General features: G+C 41.4%; 1 protein-coding gene across 3 annotated transcripts in view; it reads right to left on the bottom strand.

The window, feature by feature from the left end:
* Nucleotides 1-9,543: 9,543 nt before the first annotated feature.
* Nucleotides 9,544-20,708, bottom strand: part of LOC104110727 (guanine nucleotide exchange factor SPIKE 1) — a 56,687-nt gene continuing 45,522 nt past the window's right edge. For all 3 annotated transcript variants that reach the window (XM_009620264.4, XM_009620265.4, XM_018775796.3), the window contains exons 24-31: nt 16,048-16,230; nt 15,255-15,398; nt 14,912-15,079; nt 14,381-14,728; nt 13,936-14,268; nt 13,639-13,824; nt 10,235-11,206; nt 9,544-10,019 (exon numbers count right to left, since the gene is read on the bottom strand). In XM_009620264.4, coding sequence (XP_009618559.1) covers nt 9,765-10,019; nt 10,235-11,206; nt 13,639-13,824; nt 13,936-14,268; nt 14,381-14,728; nt 14,912-15,079; nt 15,255-15,398; nt 16,048-16,230 — 2,589 coding nt within the window. In that variant the 3' untranslated portion in view covers nt 9,544-9,764. The remainder of the gene's footprint in view (nt 10,020-10,234; nt 11,207-13,638; nt 13,825-13,935; nt 14,269-14,380; nt 14,729-14,911; nt 15,080-15,254; nt 15,399-16,047; nt 16,231-20,708) is intronic.

Genomic DNA, 20,708 nt, shown 5'->3' with positions numbered 1-20,708 from the left:
TGGAACAGGTAAAGATCTTTGAAGTTAGCGATGGCGAGTTAGACATGGCGATTAACGGTCAAAACTCACAGGTTCAGCAGAAGGTTGACCAGATCGACCAACTTCGAGCCGAGATGGACGAGGACAAGGCCATGGCCGAATAGTGGAAAGGAAAAATGGACTGATTGGCTTCGGAGAAGGAGGCTACCCAGGAGCAGTTGTCCTCGGTGGAGGTCCAACTTCAAGTGACGGGGGAGAAAGCCGAGGCCCATGCCCAAAAAATTGAAAACCTCCAGTCTCAATTAGGCTCGACCATCGCTAAACAGGATACCCTTGGCAAGGAGCTTAAAATAGCCAAGTCAGTGACAGAAATAACCAGGGTCGATGCTGAAGAGATGGTGGCTCAATACATAACTGATGCTGAGGCAGCTGAGGACCGCCTGAAAGTCACTGTTCAGTACGCGAAGTGGCAGTCCCGAAGAGAGGCTCTCGAGGAAGTCCATGCTCGGGGTTTTGACCTGTCGGCCGAGATCGAAGATGCTAAAAGGCTCAAGGTCGAGGCCAAGAATCTGGCTGACCCCGAGGACGAGGAAGGCTCTGAGGGCTCCGATGAACTCGAGGGTGGAGAAGACCCCAATGGCCCCGGTGATGAGTCTGGATCCGGTGGAGATCAGGCTTAGGTGTCTTAGAGATATTTCTTTTGTTTTTGTATTTTTGTTCATTTTGTTAAGGCCGTTTGGCCTTTGTAAAGATCTTTATTGGAATATATATATATATAAGGATTTTTTTCCCTTTGGCAATTTTCGAGTTTGTTTCTTTTGGTTTCTTCTTATAATTTCAAAGATTTCAAATGCCTTGGCACGAAATAAAACGTATTAATAGGGTCTTGTTCGGAGGTTCGAACAAGGCTCGTTCTCGATGTAATTGTGTTTGAAACTTGTGGGGGGCTTGGTATGACCGGAAGCTTTACCCAAAGTGCTTACTTTAATATTTTTTGATTATAGTTTAGCCGAGGGTAGCCTTTGAACCGGTTTGGAATTTTTGAAGGCCTTATATTTTGATTACGGGTTTCGGACGTCTCCGAGCCGTTTCTAGGATGGTCCTAGCCCTTTAAGTTCGGGCATTACCTAATAGGCTTTGTACCCCCAGGCTTCAATACCTGAGCCGTCCAAGCTTGCCTAGGACGACAGTCCCCGAGTGGGGGTGGTCGTAGCTTTTTAAGTTTAGGCACTGCCTAATAGGTTTTTGTGCCCTGATGCTTCGATAGTCCGAGCCGTCCGAGTTTGCCTTGGACGACAGTCCCCGAGTGGGGGTGATCTCTTTGATCCGGATAGAGGCAGCCCTTGGGCTCAATATCTATCCTTAAGGAACAAAATGTAATAGTCTTAAGGGACAAAATATGTATGTGCAAGGTAGAAACTTTCTTTTATTTTAATGCGCAACATACAATATTGCAAATGTGTACAAGCTTCATGTTATGGCTTAAGTAGTCTATATGGGCACGGTTTATTTGACCATTTAGCCCTTATAATAAATCCTATCCACCTAGCACAGACTATTTAAGCACAAAGTTTCCTTCCTTGCTAAAATCATTATCTGAGGGTGATGGCCCCCAGTATTCGAGGTCGATCGTTGAGAGGGCTCAGATACTGTTGATGCGACCCTCGAATCCGGTTCGTAACCGGTCTTCAATTCTAAGTTAGGACGATCTACTGTTTCCTCGTTAAAAACCTTGCTGGAAAACCCATTTGGGACAAAACCGGTTCAAGGAAAAAAGAGTGCAACGCGTGCTTTCGGGCCTAATAGCTGCATCATTCCTTGGTCGTTGCTTGCAAGTGTTAGTCCAATTCGTAATATATGTAAATAAAAGAATGGATGGGGTCGTACCTTAGCAGTAGTATCGTTTTAAGTGGGTTACGTTCCAGTTGTTCGGTAGTCGCTCACTGTTCCATGCTTCGAGTTTGTATGATCCTTTGCCGGTAATCTCGATAATTCGTTATGGACCTTCCCAATTCGGTCCCAGCTTCCCTTCGTTCGGGTTCTGGGTGTTCAGTGTCACCTTTCTTAACATCAAGTCCCCGATATTGAAGTGTCGGGGGTTGGCTCTCTGGTTGTAATGCCTTTCGATCTGTTGTTTTTGGGTGGCCAACCGAACGAGGGCGACCTCGCGCCTATCATCCAATAGTTCCAGGCTTGTGCTCATGACCTCGTCGTTTAACTCTTCGGTCGGTCAGCGCTTTGGCACCGTAGACCAGCGAGAACGGGGTGGCCCCGGTACTAGATTTTGAGGTCGTACGATATGCCCACAGTTCTTCGGGCAAAATTTTCTTCCATTTTCCTTTGGCGTCGGTCAATCTCTTCTTAAGGTTTTCGAGTATGGTCTTGTTCGTAGACCCCGCATGCCCGTTCCCACTAGGGTGATAGGGTGTTGATAGGATCCTTTTGATTTTATGGTCCTCGAAATATCTGCTCACCTTACTGCCGATGAACTGCTTCCCATTGTCGCAAACGATCTCGGTCGGCATTCCGAACCGGCATATTATGTGGTCCCAAATAAAATCAATAACTTCTTTCTCCCTTATTTTCTCAAATGCCTAGGCTTCCACCCATAGTCAGTCATAAATAATATAAATTGAGCCTTACCGGGTGCCCATGGCAGGGGACCGACGATGTCCATTCCCCATTCCATGAATGACCAGGGTGACAAGACTGAATATAGTAGCTCCCCGGGCTAATGAATCATCGGTTCGTGTCTCTAACATCCGTCGCATTTTCGCACGAACTCCTTCGCATCTTTCTCCATGTCGATCCAGTAGTAGCCGACTCTAATTATCTTACGAACCAACAATTCGGCACCAGAATGGTTCCCGCGGGTGCCGGTCTCGGGCATATGGCGAGTGGGCCATCAAACGTTCTCCTGAATAGGGTGTTGCCTTCGGACAGGCTGAATCTGGACGCCTTTGTGCGCAGAGCTCCCGATTCTTTGGGATCCGAGGGCAGCTTCTCAGTTTTCAGGTAATCTATATACTTATTTATCCAGGCCCAGGTTAAGCTTGTCGAGTTTATCTCGGTGTGGCCTTCTTCCACTACCGATTTTATGAGTTGTATGATCGTTCCCGAGCTGAACTCATCGTCATCAACCAAATATACCAAGTTAGCAAGAGCATCGGCTTCGCTGTTTTGATCCCGAGGTATATGTCGCAGGGTCCACTCCTTGAATCGATGTAGTATTACCTGTAGTTTATTCAGGTACCTTTGCATTCGTTCCTCTTTGACTTCGAACGTCCCATTGACTTGGTTCACCACAAGGAGAGAATCGCACTTAGCTTCGATCACCTCGGCCCCAAGGCTTTTAGCCAGTTTGCGACCTGCAATCATGGCCTCATACTCGGCCTCATTGTTAGTCAATTTTACAGTTCTAATAGATTGCCTAACTACATTACCCGTCGGTGGCTTCAACACGATGCCAAGTCCGAACACTTTTGCGTTTGAGGCATCGTCCGTAAAGAGGGTCCAGATCCCTAAAAAAGTCCCCGAGTTCAACAAAAATTCCCTTTCGACCTCGGGTATTAGGGCCGGCGTGAAGTCGGCCACAAAGTCCGCCAAAATTTGAGATTTGATGGCGGTTCGGGGTCGATATTCGATATCGTATCTGTTGATTTTCACGGCCCATTTGGCCAATCGTCTCGAGAGCTCGGGTTTATGCATTAAGTTTCTCAATGGGTAAATAGTCACGACACATATGGGATGGCATTGAAAATACGGTTTTAACTTCCTAGAGGCGTTTAGTAAAGCGAGCGCCAATCTTTCCAGGTGAGGATACCTAGTTTCGGCCTCGCCTAGAGTCTTGCTAACATAATAGATAGGGAATTGCGTACCTTCTTCTTCCCGGACCAGGACTCCACTTACCGCTATCTCAGATACCGCTAAGTACAGGTACAACTGCTCGTCTGCCTTCGGAGTATGAAGCAAAGGCGGGCCCGAAAGATACCGCTTGAGTTCTTCCAAGGCTTGTTGGCACTCCAGGGTCCATGAGAAGTTATTCTTCTTCTTCAATAACGAGAAGAACCGATGGCTCTTGTCGGAGGACCTTGAAATGAATCGACCCAAGGCGGTTATGCGCCCGGTTAACCTTTGAACGGCCTTGACATTGTCCACCATGGTAATATCCTCTATGGCCTTGATCTTATCGGGATTGATCTTGATTCCTCGGTTGGACACCATGAATCCGAGGAATTTCCCAGACCCGACTCCGAATGCATATTTCTCTGGGTTCAACTTCATATTATATTTCTTCAATATGTTGAAGGTTTCCTGCAAATGTTTCAAATAGTCTTCTGCTCGCACGGACTTAACTAATATGTCGTCAATATAAACCTCCATTGATTTTTCTATTTTCTCTTCGGACATCCGATTTACTAGGCGTTGGTAAGTGGCACCAGCGTTTTTTAATTCGAATGGCATTACGTTATAACAGTAGGTTCCCTATTTAGTGATGAAGGATGTTTATTCCTGGTCGCCCGGTTCCATCCGAATTTGGTTGTACCCGGACTAGGCATCGAGAAAGCTGAGGATCTCGTGGCCGGCCGTTACATCGATCATGCGATCGATATTGGGCAAGGAAAAAGAGTCCTTGGGGCATGCCTTGTTCGAGTCTTTATAGTCTACACATTCTTAATTTGTTCCCCTTTATAGGGACTACTACTACGTTTGCTAACCAATCCGGGTACTTAACTTCCCGAATGGATCCTATTTTAATGAGTTTAGATACCTCATCTTTGATGATTTCATGCTTGACTTCGGACTAAGGCCTCCTTTTCTGTTTGACCGGGTGGAACTTCGGATCCAGGCTCAGCTTATGAGTAGTTATTTCCGACGGGATCCCTGTCATGTCCAGGTGGGACCAGGCAAAACAATCTATGTTAGTTATAAGGAATTCAATGAGTTTTTTCCTGAGCTCGGGAGTTAACCCCATGCCCAGGTATACCTTCTGATTGGGCAGGTGCTCGATCAATATGACTTGCTCCATCTCTTCGACCATTGATTTGGTGGCATCGGTATCGTCGGGGGCTATGAAAGACCTGGGAACTCCGTAGTCGTCATCCTCGCACGTCCCCTGCTTTTCTAGCTCGGTCGGGACCGGTATCGATTATTGCTATTTGGTTTCTTCCTTGGTGACTGAACTCGGGTTCTTTGATGTCGAGAGTGTGGATATCGGGACCACCTCATCGACCGCGAACATCTCTTTTGCGGTCGGTTGCTCTCCGTAAACCATTTTAGTCCCTCCTGGTGTTAGGAATTTCAGCACTTGGTGAAGTGTAGGGTACTGCCCTCATGTTGTGAATCCATGGCCTCCCGAACACTGCATTGTAGCTCATGTCTCCTTCGATCATGTAGAACTTTATTTCTTGAACGGTTCTGACGGTGTTCACCGGTAGGGTTATCTCCCCTTTATTGGTCTCACATGCCATGTTGAATCCGTTAAGAACTCGAATTGAAGGCACAATTTGGTCTCGTAGACCTAGCTGTTCTACGACCCTCGATCTGATGATATTGGCCAAGCTACTTTGATCAATTAACACACGCTTAACTCGAGATTTATTTATGAGTACAAATATTATCCGTGCATCATTGTGTGGTTGCATGATGCTTTCAACGTCCTCGTTGTTGAAAGATACGGTTCCTTCTGGCATGTAATCTAGAGTCCATTTTTCCTTATGAAGGACACTTTGGTGCGCTTTAACATCGGCCCCTGGGGGACGTCAACCCCACCAATGATTACGTTAATGACGTGTTGAGGTTCCTCCTGCTCGATCTACTTATTGGAGTCCCTATTCCTGAATTGATTTTTGGCTCGATCGCTCAGGAACTCTCGGAGGTGCCCATTGTTGAATAACCGGGCTACTTCCTCTCTCAGTTGTCGGCAGTCTTCAGTTATGTGGCCGTGAGTGCCATGATATTTACACATTAGGTTAGGGTCCCTTTGGGCAGGATCGGACTGTAAAGGTCGAGGCCACTTGGTGTCTTTGATATGTCCGATGGTAGATACGATGGCAGCAGCATCGACGTTGAAGTTGTACTCCGGTAACCTCGGCGCTTCCTTAGGCCCGATAGGCCTATCAAAACCGTTTTTGCTTATGAGTCCCCGGTTATTTTGATCTAGGTCGCTTCTCCTTTCACTTCTCGTAAGGTTTCGTCCAGGCTTATTACCTCTTCGATCTCCATTGTATGGTTGATACCGGTCTTTATTTGATCTTAGTTCACGATCAATGTCTCTTTTGGATCTGCCACTAGCTCTAACGGGATAAATAGACCCGGAAGGGGCCCCAAGCTGATCATCTTCGACCCTGATTTTTGATTGGTACCGGTTATGGACGTCGACCCAAGTTACCGCCGAATATTCTATCAGATTTTGCTTCAACTGCTGTGAAGCCAATGTGCTTCGAGTATTGAGTCCTTAGGTGAAGGCTTAAACGGCCTAATCGTCCGCGACTAGAGGCAGGTCCATTTGTTATATTTGAAATCGGGACACGAATTTTTTGAGCATCTCATTATCTCTCTACTTCACTTTGAAAAGGTCTGACTTCATGGTCTCGACCTTGATGGCCCCGGCATGTGCTTTCACGAAGGCGTCTGCAAGCATAGAAAATGAGTCAATAGAATTAGGGGGTAAGTTGTGATACCATATCATAACTCCTTTTGACAAGGTCTCTCAGTGCTTTGTCAGCACGACGGACTCGATCTCATCATCTTCCAAGTCGTTCCCCGTGATGGCGCATGTGTAGGAGGTCACATGTTTATTTGGGTCAGTTGTTCCATTGTACTTAGGAATTTAGGGCATGCGGAACTTCTTTGGGATCGGCTTCAGAGCTGCACTCGGAGGGAAAGGTTTTTGAACAAACTTCTTGGAATCCAAGCCCTTCAATATCGGTGGTGCTCCTGGGATTTGGTCGACCATGGAATTGTAGGTTTCTACTTTTTTGTCATTGGCTTCGATTTTTTTTTCTCCCGATTTCACCCGTTTTGTCAGTTCCTCAAGAATCTTTATGATCTCGGGGTTAGTCCCAGGTTCAGTTTCACTCGGCCTTTCTACGATTGGTTCATTTATGCAAGCGTTTTCCCGGGATGGTTCGGGCTCGACTCTGCTGAGGGCGCGACTCTGGTTTTGCAACTGGGCTATCGCTGACATTTCGAAGATTACTCGCAAGTTGATCCAATCACCTTCACCGTCGTGTGTATTTTGGGCTACCGATTAGACTCCCCCATGGATGTTGTTCTCAGGATCGGTAGGCAAGTTTGCATTGATGGCCATATGTGTGTTAGCGTCGATCGGGTCCGCGGCCGGAACTCCATTGGGGTCAACAGGGGGCACCTCGTTACTGGGTACCACATTATTGTTCTCGCCATGGTGCCCAGACTCAGCATCCATGTTCAAAGGGGCAAATTGGAAGTTCGACATTTTAAGCTTTGACCTGAAATTAAAGACTTCAAAGAACAAGTGAAAAATAGGGTGTGTTATGAAAATTTGTATCAAATTACCACTATTATCCTTAGCCCCACGGTGGGCGCCAAACTGTTTACCCTAAAAAACGGATAACAATTAAATTTGTTTGTGGTTTTAAGTATACGTGGATTAATTCGATACAAACGATAAGTTGTGTTAGATTAAACGGATAAAGGAGGTAATAAATTATCAAACCACTAGAGGAGGGTGATACCGGACTTAACAGCAGCCTTAATAAAATATCCGCCCTCGATCTCGGACTCATAATGACCAAGCACTGATGAACAAGAATAAGAACTTTGAATAATAGAGAAAATAATAGTATATTGTCTTGATATGCATATTACAGTGTCTAATGAATAACCAGACCCCCCTTTATATAGTAAGGGAGTCCTACCCTAGGTACAATTCCATAAAAGGTAAAAGTCTTCTGTTTAACTAATCACCGGATTTCCACTGGCAGCGTGACAACACTCTCTGAAGCCTTTTGAGATTTTGACCGATCCCGGGGTCATGGCCCCGATATTCCTGAGGGTGGGCGTTGTGCCCCGAATCCTGGCTTGATGAGACCCTCGCCTCGATTCCGGTTTCTTATCATCACGTCTCTTGCTCGATTTACCTTAATGGAAACCGGGGTGTCCCATGGGCCTGGTTTCACCCGTATACAGTAGTAATAATTCAAGCCACCAAACCATCAGTGACATACTTCAAGGAGTAATCAGAGAAGTTATTTTTAAAGATTATACACATAATTGTTCGTGTAAAATGTAAAATGCATGTCAGATGAAATATCATGTTAGGTAAATTCTCTCAACATCAATCTGTTCTCATCAGAAGTAGGGTACTTTTCCAATTGGAAGATATGAAAGAATATAACGTAGTTAACTTTTCGTAAAAAATCAAAATAGAATGATTTGTCTAAAGTATGTATGCTTGAATATTTTCTAGTTCTCAACTTTCTCGAGGAATTCGTACCTTTGCTTACTCTGTACTTCTGGTCAATAGGTATGTTCAGAGACGTGCTAGCTTCTTCAATATCAACGGTTGCTTCGTCATGGGAAATATATCAAGATCAAACTATTCTTAACAAACCAAACATGCAAAAATTAGTCCCAGACAATCGTTAAGTTGGGTAATTATAGGGGAGAAGTGTATTTGTCCCATAAACGGCATTCTTTCATCTTTGATGGCTCGTAAAGGTGCACGCATAGTTCAATCAATAATCTTCAACATACTTGAAATGTTATATTTCCACTCTTACAAGTTGACAATTTCATAGAATCTTGGCGAATCTTCCTTGTAAAGTGAATATCATTCCATTAATAAACGCAACTAAAAAGTGTAACATTATAAGTTTACTTGATTTTCGCAGCTTTAACACAAAGTTGAGCATGCTTTTGCTTTCATCAAAAGTACATTAGTGCATCCGTACACAGCAAAAGGTTAACACAAAAACAACTAATTTAGACTTGCCAACTGTTCCCCTGGGTCTAAGAAAAAACAGCACAGGAAAAATAAAAATAAAAATAAAAGAAAGATCTCCAAAGAAGGGGATTGGGGGATTACGATTTACGGCTCCTCTCCTTGAGAATCCATACATCCCTTATCTCGAAGAAGGTTAAGGTTCAACCTCAACGGAAAATAAAATGAACACCTAACGCATCTTTCACAGGCCAACTACGAGATCACCCCTTTCTCTCTGGGTGACAGGTGTACTATTCGAGTCGTTTTTTTTTTTTTCGTGCTTTCCAGGTCTGGAGAAAGCTTGCAATCAACATGATTTATCTTCTCGTGCTGAAAGGAAAAGGCATACACAAAATGATAACACATCCAGATAACTCCTGCCCTGCAATCTTCTTTTGACTAATAACGTATCCAACATAAGAAAAATTGGCTGAAGCAAACACACCTAAAAGGCAGTCATGCGAGCTTTATTGTTATTGATCAGCTTGTGCATTTGGGGAGACTAATCCACTCAGCAATCTGATATTGGGTATAACGAAGAGACGATTACTTTAAAGTACCAGCAGTCATAGTTTCAGGATGGACGACCTGGAGAGTTTCTACAAATAGCCTATTAATTGAGAATCATAGAACAGATAATGTATGGTTGAAGGCAAAGGGATGAATAAATACAAAGATGGAGATCCAATGACTAATTTATGAACAAAGACCCAGCCTGAATACAAAAACCAAATTGTTACAAATAATATAAACAGATTATAGGAGGAACACAGACTAACATACAAAAAAACACTAAGGATATCAATTAAAATTACTGCTACAGCTCTGAAAGAATTGCAGGAATATAATGTGATAGTTCTGCAGTGAGAGACTGGAACCCATTTACAAGCTGAGTATGAAAATCCTGATCTTCTTCCCCGATCAACCTAAAGTGTACCCGAATAGCACGTTTGCACACAGCCATAAATTCAAGAAGAGCAGCAATAAGTTGTTGTAGCTCCTGCGAACGTAACCTAGTTGCAGGTTCACCAGAAAGGAAAGCTGTGCAGACGCTGAGGACTCCACTATTAACCTGTAAAAGTTTTATTTGTACTTAGATAAGCAAACTCCAACAGGAAAACCAGATCGAAAATAACATGAAATGCACTGTTGGAAAAGTTCTAGACTAGGGAGCAGCTGAAGGTAAGCTCTTTAAATGCATAAAATTTGCAGAAATATCAGGAATAATTGACATTTTTCAGGTGATTTATTACAACTATAGAGAATATACAAAGATATAACACTCACTTGAACTGCAACTGAACCTTGAAGAATCCTCTGTAAGCTCTGCAAACGGGGAAGTTGATCGCCTTCTGAACTTCGAGGCTCTTCAAGTTCGTTCCTTAATGCAGCTGTCCTAGTTTCGATCATTCCAATAGCGTTCTCAACCGGGGAGAACTCAAGAGATTCTGATTTGATAACCAAGAGTCGGTTCACTAGCGCTGGAAAAGATCCCTCAGTTTGCAGAACTGTTCGCCGCTTCCATTGGTCTTCCAAGCCTCCTTGGGTCTTTCCATTTTTAGTAAAAGGGGTATCAAACAAAAACCGATCAAAGACTCGAGCACGGACACTTCCCGTAGAGAGAGAGAATATTCTTTCCCTTCTGCTTCCTAAATCTTCATCCTCCATGACTGGATCGACTGCAGTTATTTGTAGGTAGCAGACTCCAGTCTGCAACTCATCTGCTTTGACTTGTCTAGAATCAGGAATTACATGTAATGTAGTTCCGTCCATTCTCGACTCGTAGATATGGCTCAATTTCTCCATTATATCACCTAATCGCACATCACGAGGCTCTCTATAAACATATTCTTTCCTATCCAACTTCCCAAACTTCTCACCGTAAAATCCTACTCTATAATATGTGGCATCTGTGAAAGGTATAGGGCTTGATTCCTGCTCAAGGATGGATTCATAGATATTAGTAAGCATTGTGTGGCATTTCGCAAGCTGTCCATATGCCTTTCTGCTTTTATATACTGGAATTACAAGTTCTAGAATGCTTGCACAGAAATGGAATAACTCAGCCTGAGAGAAAAGCTTATTTGCAAGCTGTAAATACTTTACAGCCGAGTCAACTGTGAGTTTTGAAGAACCATATCCCTCCACCTCAGCTGCTGAGGCCTCAGAAGTGATCTCACTGCTGACCATGGGGCATATTTTGCGTAATGCAGTCACATGATCCTTGCTCCAGACACCATCATTTCTACTCACAAGGGCCTGGAGAGAGTGGTACAGATTCATGTCAGCATCACTGATCAATATATATCTCGTCATGTTTTAACTTCTAAAAATTAAAACGCAATGTTGATCGAAGACCTAGTAGGCTAAGTTCAAGCGCCACAATATCTAACACCATAACATTTAGTACCACTTTTGGATCTACGAAAACTAGGTTAACTGTAATTAAAAGCGTCAATAGTGACCGATGAACAAAGGCAACAGGCGGTACCAGGTGATGACTTCAAGCACATCCGCAGGGAAGAAATCTAGTCATAAGAAACTCGAGCCTATACACACAACCATTTGTCAATCCTAAACTAATCGGCTCGGCTGTATGAATCCTAAATAACTACATCCCACCATTTATGCCTACTTCTCTAACACTCAATAGCTTGAAGGGGAACCTTGGAGCAATGATAAAGTTGTATCTGTGTGACATATAGGTCACGGGTTCGAGCCGTGGAAGCAGCCACTGATGCTTGTATTAGGGCAGGCTGTCTGCATTACACCCAGTGCACCCCTTGGAGTGCGATCCTTCCCGAACCCTGCATGAATGCGGGATGCTTTGTGCACCGTGCTGCCCCTCTTTTTCTCTAACACTCAATAACTTGTCTTTTAGGATAAGTTATGGGTTCTCTAAAACTAGAGATTCTTTAAGTCTCACACTTATCCCTGCACTGACATATAATCTCCAAACAAACTAAAGATACTTCTATCAAACACCAAACCTAATGCAAATCTCAACTAGTTGCTATTGCCTAGACAGATTTTGCTTCCAGTAAAGATATAGAATATTTCAAGATGTTTCATGCTGTACACCGAAAATTAGATAATGCTCCATTCCAATTCATCTTATTCATTCCACAGTGTTTAACATGGCCCTAAGTCACGGCAATAATAACAGCGACAAAACAAGGACAGCTTTACACAGCGCATACAAGAAGTCAGTAAGTAATGTCTCTTTCTGGGAAATAACTTGAGAACCTGTTCAGAGTAGCATCAAATTGAGAAAACCCTCCAATATCGGTGAGGATCGATAAAGAGGATGTCATGAATAGGCCTACTGCTTTACACCACATACAAAATGGAATAATATTATATTTCAAAAATGTTCGGATATAAAACCGACCTTGGAACATTCTCTAGCGCTATGCCATATAAAAAACACCAGAGCATAATCAATCAAGCACTTCTTTTTGAAAAACTTGCCATTCTTCATATAGGCAAAATTTTAGTTAAACAGATAAACTTCACCAAGAGAAAAAGGAGTCATATAGAATCACTCAGGTAGCCTAGATATCTCCCTAATTCTTTTGGAAAAGGATAATTCTTGAAATAAATGAGAATAGACTTTATTATTCGTGCACATAATGCAACCATTCCGACCAGATGAACAAGGCCTTCTCAACTCTAAGAAGTCAATGATTTTAGGTCTCTCCTAGACCAACGACCAAGTAGATGACTTGATCTTTCATGAAATCTAGCTCTCTGAATAGCAGAGGCAAATGGCAACTCCGAAAAGGTTTTGAGCAATATAGGCTCTACAGATTAGCATGTAAAGAACCAGGATGAATCTAGGTTCGAAATGCATCAAGAGTAGGGTTGTTGATAAACTAAAACACATATATTGCATTTTTATCAAGTGTTTAATACAAGTTTTTCATGCAAAGTATCAATAGAAGTGATCAGAGAAATCATTACATTTTGTTGCATCAGTCAATCAACTATTGTTTTTATCCATTCCGATCTATTTCATTTAAATACTAAATATTTGTCTTTTAAAGAAAACTAGTACTAGTTCTCTAAAACGAGATGTTTCTTTAAACCACCTTATCCCTACATCTCTGCACAAGTCTCTAACAAAAATATAAAGACCCCAACACGCATTGTTGAAGATATTTTTTGGTTCCATTTTGTACCTTTAACTTGAAGTAAATGGTATTGCTAAAGGCGAATACACGAGAAAGGAAAAAATCACGCCAACGAGGTTAATGTGATCAGCAGAAGATTGCATTCTCTGCAGCAAAGAAAAATCAAGTAATTGCTGAGTAGCATTAAATGCTTTAGCAGAAAGAGACCTCAAGATATGAAGCCGCAAAACCATGACCATTTTCATGGAAATTGGAGATCAGTCCTAGTCCTACAACAACAGCATACCCAGTGTAATCCCACAGTCTGGGGAGGGTAGTGCGTACGCAGACCTTACCCCTACCTTGTGAAGATAGAGAGGATGTTTCCGAAGACCCTCGGCTCTCGGAATGGACGATCAGTCCAAGTGATCTAGAAAAATATGCTATGGATCCTAAATTAACAAGGAAACAGATTAAAATAGGATTTTTGGCACTAATAAAGATGTCTTTTATTAGTGAAGCCGGATTACTTTCTCCTTCCCTCACTAGAAATGGAAAGGTGATCCAATCAAGTTATACCTGCATCACTACACCAGCAACAGCAACAGCGCACTGAGCAGCTTCAGCCCAAGACTGCATTTCCTGATGAGCATCACAAAGATGCAGTAACCACATTATGTGAAGATCTGGTACAGGAGCAAATGCCATTGCTAGTTTATAAAAGCTCTCTGCAGCTGCATACCTATCGACATTCATAACAGAGCCCTACAGATAGTAGTGGCAAGGGAATTTCAAGAGAGTCAATGACAAAATATCATTGCAGAATAATAGTAGTAATTTGGAATCAAAGCAGTGATTAAGAAGGTCAACACATACCAGAAGTGCATGTTCCAGGCTGGCATCAAGAGCCATAAGAAGACTGTCAGAAAGAACTTTAACCTCGGACCAGGACCAGCGGTTTTCTGTCGATCCTTCCGGAACAGCAACCAGTGCACTTTCAGGGAGCCCAGACTCTAATAATAAGGAAGAACTCTTAGCTTCATCTGCCATTTCATCCAAAGAATTTCGAAGACGACGAGCTTCACCACTTTCTTCTAGTGTGCCATCAGGTTTCATTTGTGTTACTTGAACTTCAGACATTAACTCTGACAATGTAATGGTTAGCATGACTCTTAATCTTCCCGTCTGCATATAACAAGAAAACGAGCTCTGCAGATTGAAACATTCAACAAAGTTTAGCAATCAATAGATAAAGATTACTCTAAATAGTAAAGTAAGTGAAAAGGAACATTGGTACACAAACTTCAGCTACAAGCCTTACCCGAATAAGTAACTGCAGGCCAATTACAGCCCTTTTCCTGATATTGTCATTCCGAAAAACTGCAAGCCGAAGAATTTGGAAAGCAATTTGCTTTAAGAAGCGATCATTTTCTCTTGCCATCAGTGTAGCTCCATGAAGTTCAAAGACACTGTTGAAGACAGGAAAGAGAGCTTTCCAGAAGGAGAGTGGTTGATTACGTGAGAACACATTCATAAATATAGATGTGATACAGTCAAGTTTTCCATAATCAGTAGCAATGCGCTTCGTTGCAGCAGTCCGCGAGAACTTCTCGGAAACTTCTAAAACTTGAAGACTAACAGCAGCACTCAGGTTTTCTTCCCAAAGTTCCTGAAATTATCTTACCATTAAGTGACAGAGACTAATGTACTTTTTGTAAAGGTCAGAGTATGTATGTTATGAAAATCACAAGGTTCATGACTTCTAACTAGCGATAGGCATCAATATTATAATTGAACAATCAAAGGTTTCTCAATCTAGGAAGTAATACAAATAAAACCCATAGAAGAATACCAGCTTTTGCCTTAAGATTGGGTGCAAAGATTCCCTTAATGCTAGCGCTGATGCTCCAATTCTGGAAGATTGGGCTTGAGCTAGCGCTTCTCTCAAAGAATATGGCTGACTAGGTGAGCTTAATTGGGAGTTGACCCTCTGCCACAAATAACCATTATCCGGAGTTCCCTGAGGATGCATAGATCTAAGATACTGAGCACCGCAGAAGAGAAAAGGAAGACAGAGTTTTATCACAAAAAAGGGATGGGGATGGGGGTGGTTGTGGGGGTGGGGGGGAGTGCGTGTAACGCTAAAAAATTGTGAATCTTAAAAGAATTGGTCAGCTTTGAAACATATAACGTACTCTGACTTCTTGCCGCGCTGCCTCAGACATATAATGATTTATTGCAGGTGAAAGTCTGTCAGAATATTTTGGGGATGCAGGTCCATCCCCCATCACATTACGAGAACTACTACCAACAAGCATGCCATCAGCAGGTTTCCTATGCTGCAAAATATGTAGAATCAAAATGAGTGCCTCAGAGCCAAACCGGCTAGTAACAGACAAATAATACCATACACCAGCATCCTAGAGAGGCAAAATTGCCCAGTTGAAATTAATTCCCACGAAGCTCCAATGATATGCTCTGTTCTAGAATAATTAAAATAATTAGCAGTGCGACAGAACCTTTAATCTAGAAACAGATCACATTTTCTCTCATACATCATCCATAGTAGTTTAAGTTTGTTCCTGAAGCATTCATAACTATTAGAAAGTCCAATTACCACCATTCTACAGTTTGATCAGGAAAATAACAAAAGACATTTGACATATTGAATTCTGTTCCTCTTGGAAGACCAGAATAACAAATAAACCAGATAAAATCCACTGCTAATGACACACTGGGCCCTTCTCCACGAAAAACCTAATTTATGTCATCCAGCTAAGTTATGTTTCTACTTTCTAATGTGAGACTATTAAGTTTGGGTAGCATCTCAGAAATTTTTATCATCGAACTTATAAAGATCTTTTTATTTGGCTATTGACATCATTATAGAGATGCAACAACATGGTTGCCAAATGATCATGAAATCCGAGCTTCAAGCCGAATGTATTGTGAATGTTAAGTAATGTAGCAGTTCAGACATATTTTAACCTCAAAATGCATCAAGCACTCTTCAAAGAGTTTGAAAAATAATCTGGTCCGTGCAATGCTCTGCTCCCAAGCTTTAACAAGTGAGTCATCATCCAAGTTGCGTACTATTTGCAGAAAGATAATCAGGACTTCACGTTTTTCAATTGTACTCAGATTGTAGAAGACAGGCATCTCATCTAGGATCTGCACACACATATAAAAATGTCATGAAAGGCAAGAAGAACATTATAGTGTTAACAAAGGCGAAAAGCATAGAAAATCTCAACATGTCTACTAGGTCATTAAGTGCAAAGCACAAGCTTGAGGCAGATATATGACGTAAAAATATGTCAATCGAGCTCAGAGAAATTGTTCAAGATTTCTGATTCAGATGTAGATTATTAATTGATAAAGTAATAAATTTTTATAAATGTTTGGGCCAAAAAATGCTCGTTTTTACAAGTAAACCAAAATGTAGAAAACCTACAAAAAGATATGGTTTTCTATAAACGACACCCAATTTTTAATAAATAAAGGAACTTCGTGGGTGCACCAAAAAGATTCAAGCGATAAGAGGCTACTCCTCGATTTACAAAATTCATCTCTACATCTTCAAAATCTCTCATATTTCTTTCTCTCCAAACGACTCACATAAGTGCTAGCGGGGCAACATTCTAAACCATGTGTTTTCTCCATCTTCTACCACAATTCCAACAATACATTAGTTTTTTCCCTGTTCTGACAACATTCAAAGTATCTGAACCATCTGAGGATTTCCCACCATAGCTTCAAAGCTACCGAAGTATGTTTGAGGAGATGGTCGACATCTTCACGCGAGCCCTTGCCCAAAATGTGCCATGTGACACAAGTAACATTCCTCTTCCTTAGATTCTTAGCCGTCAAGAGCATTCCTCTTCCTTAGAAAATTTTTTTTACTCAAGGAAGATCAAGTCGCAGAATAGAGTTCTTCAATGTTGGAGAACTGTTAGAGAGCTTATGGGATGGACTTGATGATTCTCTATATTTCTTGAAGGTTTAATCATTAACTTTGAATTCAAGAAGCATGACTGCTGGGTTCCTTTTGGGGGTATCCCCCCCTATACCCTCCTTCAAACTTGATATCAGATTTTATCAGTGAAAATTCAAACACGTGACGTGCGGCTAACTCACTCATCGCACTCCGCATCCTTACCACTGAAACAAAGTCCTGGGGGCAAGTTGAAGTAGCAATGTTTGTGATATTGCATTTTACTAACCCCGGAAGGGTCTTTTTAAAAATGTATACAACCATCAGAAGGCCCATAAAGAAGAGTGACATTCCAAAATCTTAGATCCAATTGGAATTTGGATAATAGAAGTTCTCACTATTTTCACCTTTAACATCCTAAAGATTACGCCAAAAAGACAAGCCATAAGCATCTTAACTTTATCTTATGTATAGTGTCTACTTTTCCTTCGAAAGATCTCGCATTGCTTTCCTTCCACAATACCCAAGGAACACAAGCTAATACTGATTTCCAAATCCTCTTCATAAAATTTCATTATTCCTGCAACACGTGAACACCATAGATGGTAAGGAGCTGCCTCACTCCCTCACTGTATGAGGCATGGTATATAGGATCTTGATTAGGTTAAACGATAATGATCAGATCAGACTTGCCAAAGGTTTTGGCAAGTAGAAAGAGATGACTGCAGTTTTCCTCTTCATTGTTATACATAAAACACCTGCATAATGACAAACATATTCTCTATAGTTTGCTTCAGTCAGGCAATGACTCATGCGTAATCAAGCACATAAAGCAACAACTTTTGGAAGGGGACCTGGACCTCGCAAGTAATTCCATGTTTAGCTAAAGGGGCTGCCCCTACTGTTAATTGTTTTGTAGCAGAATAGACAGAGAAGCTGCCATTCTTTGCCTGATCCAGAAAGTAATGTCAGAACCTCACCACTTAATGCCACCATGTTCAAATCTTCCAACAAAAGAGACATTCCAGGTATCCTCCCAATAAAAAAATTCCTTCTAAAACTAATACACCAGCAGCTAGTATTCCAACAGTCTGAGACCAAGTTATCTTTATTAGAGGTGAAGCTATTTAGGTCTGATATTTTATCTTTAGAGGTGAGTATCCAAGTATCTTGCCAAAACCTTGTATGTCTACCATTCCCCACCTCGATCTTTATGTTGGCTTCAATTAAGCTGCAAATATGTCGATGACGACGTCCTATCTTTTTACCCACAAAAACCAACCAACACAAATTTCCTTCTTATTCTCGAGTTTTCAAAGTCAAATAGCATTTCAGGGAGTTGTTCAAACTCCAAACATAGAGTCCATTTTTCATAGCTCAAGAGATCTGAACCCAATTGTGAGAATATTTTTCACTTCTATATTTAACAGAACTATATACAAGGATTTGATGCAAAATTTTATCACAACTTTGTTTTAATGTGCTAAAAAAGTACCAATTTTATTCCATAAGATCATAATTCTAGCATCTCCTACCTAAAATTTCATCTTCTTGAAGAAGTCCTCCCGTAGCATCATAAAGACGGATGTTGATTCAATTACTCCATCTACTTCAACCATAATCCTTGCAGATAATCTTGCTTTTCATCCAGAACCTCCAAACCATTTCCTCAATAGAGCGCATCATTATAAATCTTAACATCCCTTACCCTAGGCCCATCTATACAAGAACTAGAAAGTTCCCCATCTACAAAGTGACACCACTTCTTCTGTTCTTTGTTGTCTCCAGCAACATTCTTCTAATTGATGCACTCTTTAGCAACTTAAACGGGATTGGTAAATATAAGACAATAGGTAAGCAAGGGGGCTTTAGAAAACACTTACTAAGACTAACTTGTTGGCACCCAATGGCATGGCCTATCAGTCAATGAAGCCGGAACAATCATGGGAGACCAGGATTCAAGTTCCAGCTGAGGCAAAAGAATATTAGGTGATTTCTTCTATGTGTCTATCCCACTTGTGGGATTATACGGGGTATATTGTTGTTCTTCTTCTATGTGTCTAAGCCTTGGTGGATATTATTATCCAGTACCTATGCTAGTGGGAGGTAGTAGGTACTTGGTAAATCAGTTGAGGTGTCAACAAGTTGATCTAGACGCAGCTGCTATGGTGCAACAGTAAGGATAAGAAGTCATGTATAGATCTTAAACGGGATCGGTAAATATAAGACAATACGTAACCAGTGGGGCTTTAGAAAAGACTCATTATTAAGACTAACTTGTTGGCTCCCAATGGCACGGCCTATCAATCAATGAAGACGGAACAATCACGAGAGACTAAGATTCAAGTTCCAGCTGAGGCAGAAGAATACTATGTGATTTCTTCTATGTGTCTAAGTTTTGGTGGATATGGTTATCCGGTACCTATGCTAGTGGGAGGTAGTAGGTACTCGGTAAATTAGTCGAGGCACCAGCAAATTGATCTAGACGCAGCTGGTATGGTGCACCAATAAGGATAAGAAGTCATGTATAGATCTTAAACGGGATCGGTAAATATAATACAAATTGTGGGGGGGGGGGGGGGGGGGGGGGTTTAGGAAACACTTATTATTAAGACTAACTTGTTGGCACGTAATGGCATGGTATATCAGTCAATGAAGCCGGAACAATCATGGGAGACCAGGATTCAAGTTCCAGCTTAGGCAAAAGAATACTATGTGATTTCTTCTCCGGAACAATCATGGGAGACCAGGATTCAAGTTCCAGCTGAGGCAAAAGAATACTATGTGATTTCTTCTCTGTGTCTAAGCTTTGGCAGATATGGTCATCCAGTACCTATGCTAGTGAGAGATGGTACATACTAAGTAAATTAATTGAGGTGCCTGCAAGTTGATCTAGATGCAGCTGGTATGGTGCACCAGTAAGGATAAGAAGTCATGTATAGATCTTAAACGGGATAGATAAATATAAGACAATAGGTAACCAGAGGGGCTTTAGAAACCACTTATTATTAAAACTAACTTGTTGGCACCCAATGGCATGGCCTATCAATCAGTGAAAGCCGGAACAATCATGGGAAATCAGGATTCAAGTTCCAGTTGAGGCAAAAGAATACTAGGTGATATCTTCTCTGTGTCTAAGTTTTGGTGGATATAGTTATCCGATACTTATGCTGGTAGGAGGCAGTAGGTACTCGATAAATTAGTTGAAGTGCCTGCATGTTGATCTAGACACTACTTTATCTTGTAGCTAGTCAAGTATTCTGTAAACCATATTGAATAGCTATATAATCATAATAATATCATAAAATAAACAAAGAGTTGTGTTCTTTCAGTGACACAACTAAACCTTTCAAAAGTTCTTTAAAATAAGTTACTAATGAAAGGACACAACTATTTAGAGAAGACACAATATAAATCCATCTATTCAAAGTTTTATTTAATTACCATTATTAATAAAGAAAAATTATATATTGTTAAAAGGATATTTTGGTCTTCTAACTTTTTAGTTTAGGACTTCCACTTTTATGATAGTATAGATATAGATTTGTTTTCTTTGGATAGGCAAAGTGTAATTTTGATGAAATACCAGCAAAAGGGGAATGCTAGAGAAAGTTACAGCTAAAATAGTTGAGCCACTACAAGTTGTGTAATGAGCTAGTCAACAATTCCTTTTGGGTAATTAAGAAAGTCAACAATTGCAGATCTATCATTTACA

Source organism: Nicotiana tomentosiformis, chromosome 12, assembly GCF_000390325.3.
Source record: "Nicotiana tomentosiformis chromosome 12, ASM39032v3, whole genome shotgun sequence".
Taxonomy (NCBI): domain Eukaryota; kingdom Viridiplantae; phylum Streptophyta; class Magnoliopsida; order Solanales; family Solanaceae; genus Nicotiana; species Nicotiana tomentosiformis.
The sequence above is the reverse complement of the archived record's forward strand: the minus strand, read 5'-3'. Positions and strand labels throughout refer to the sequence as shown.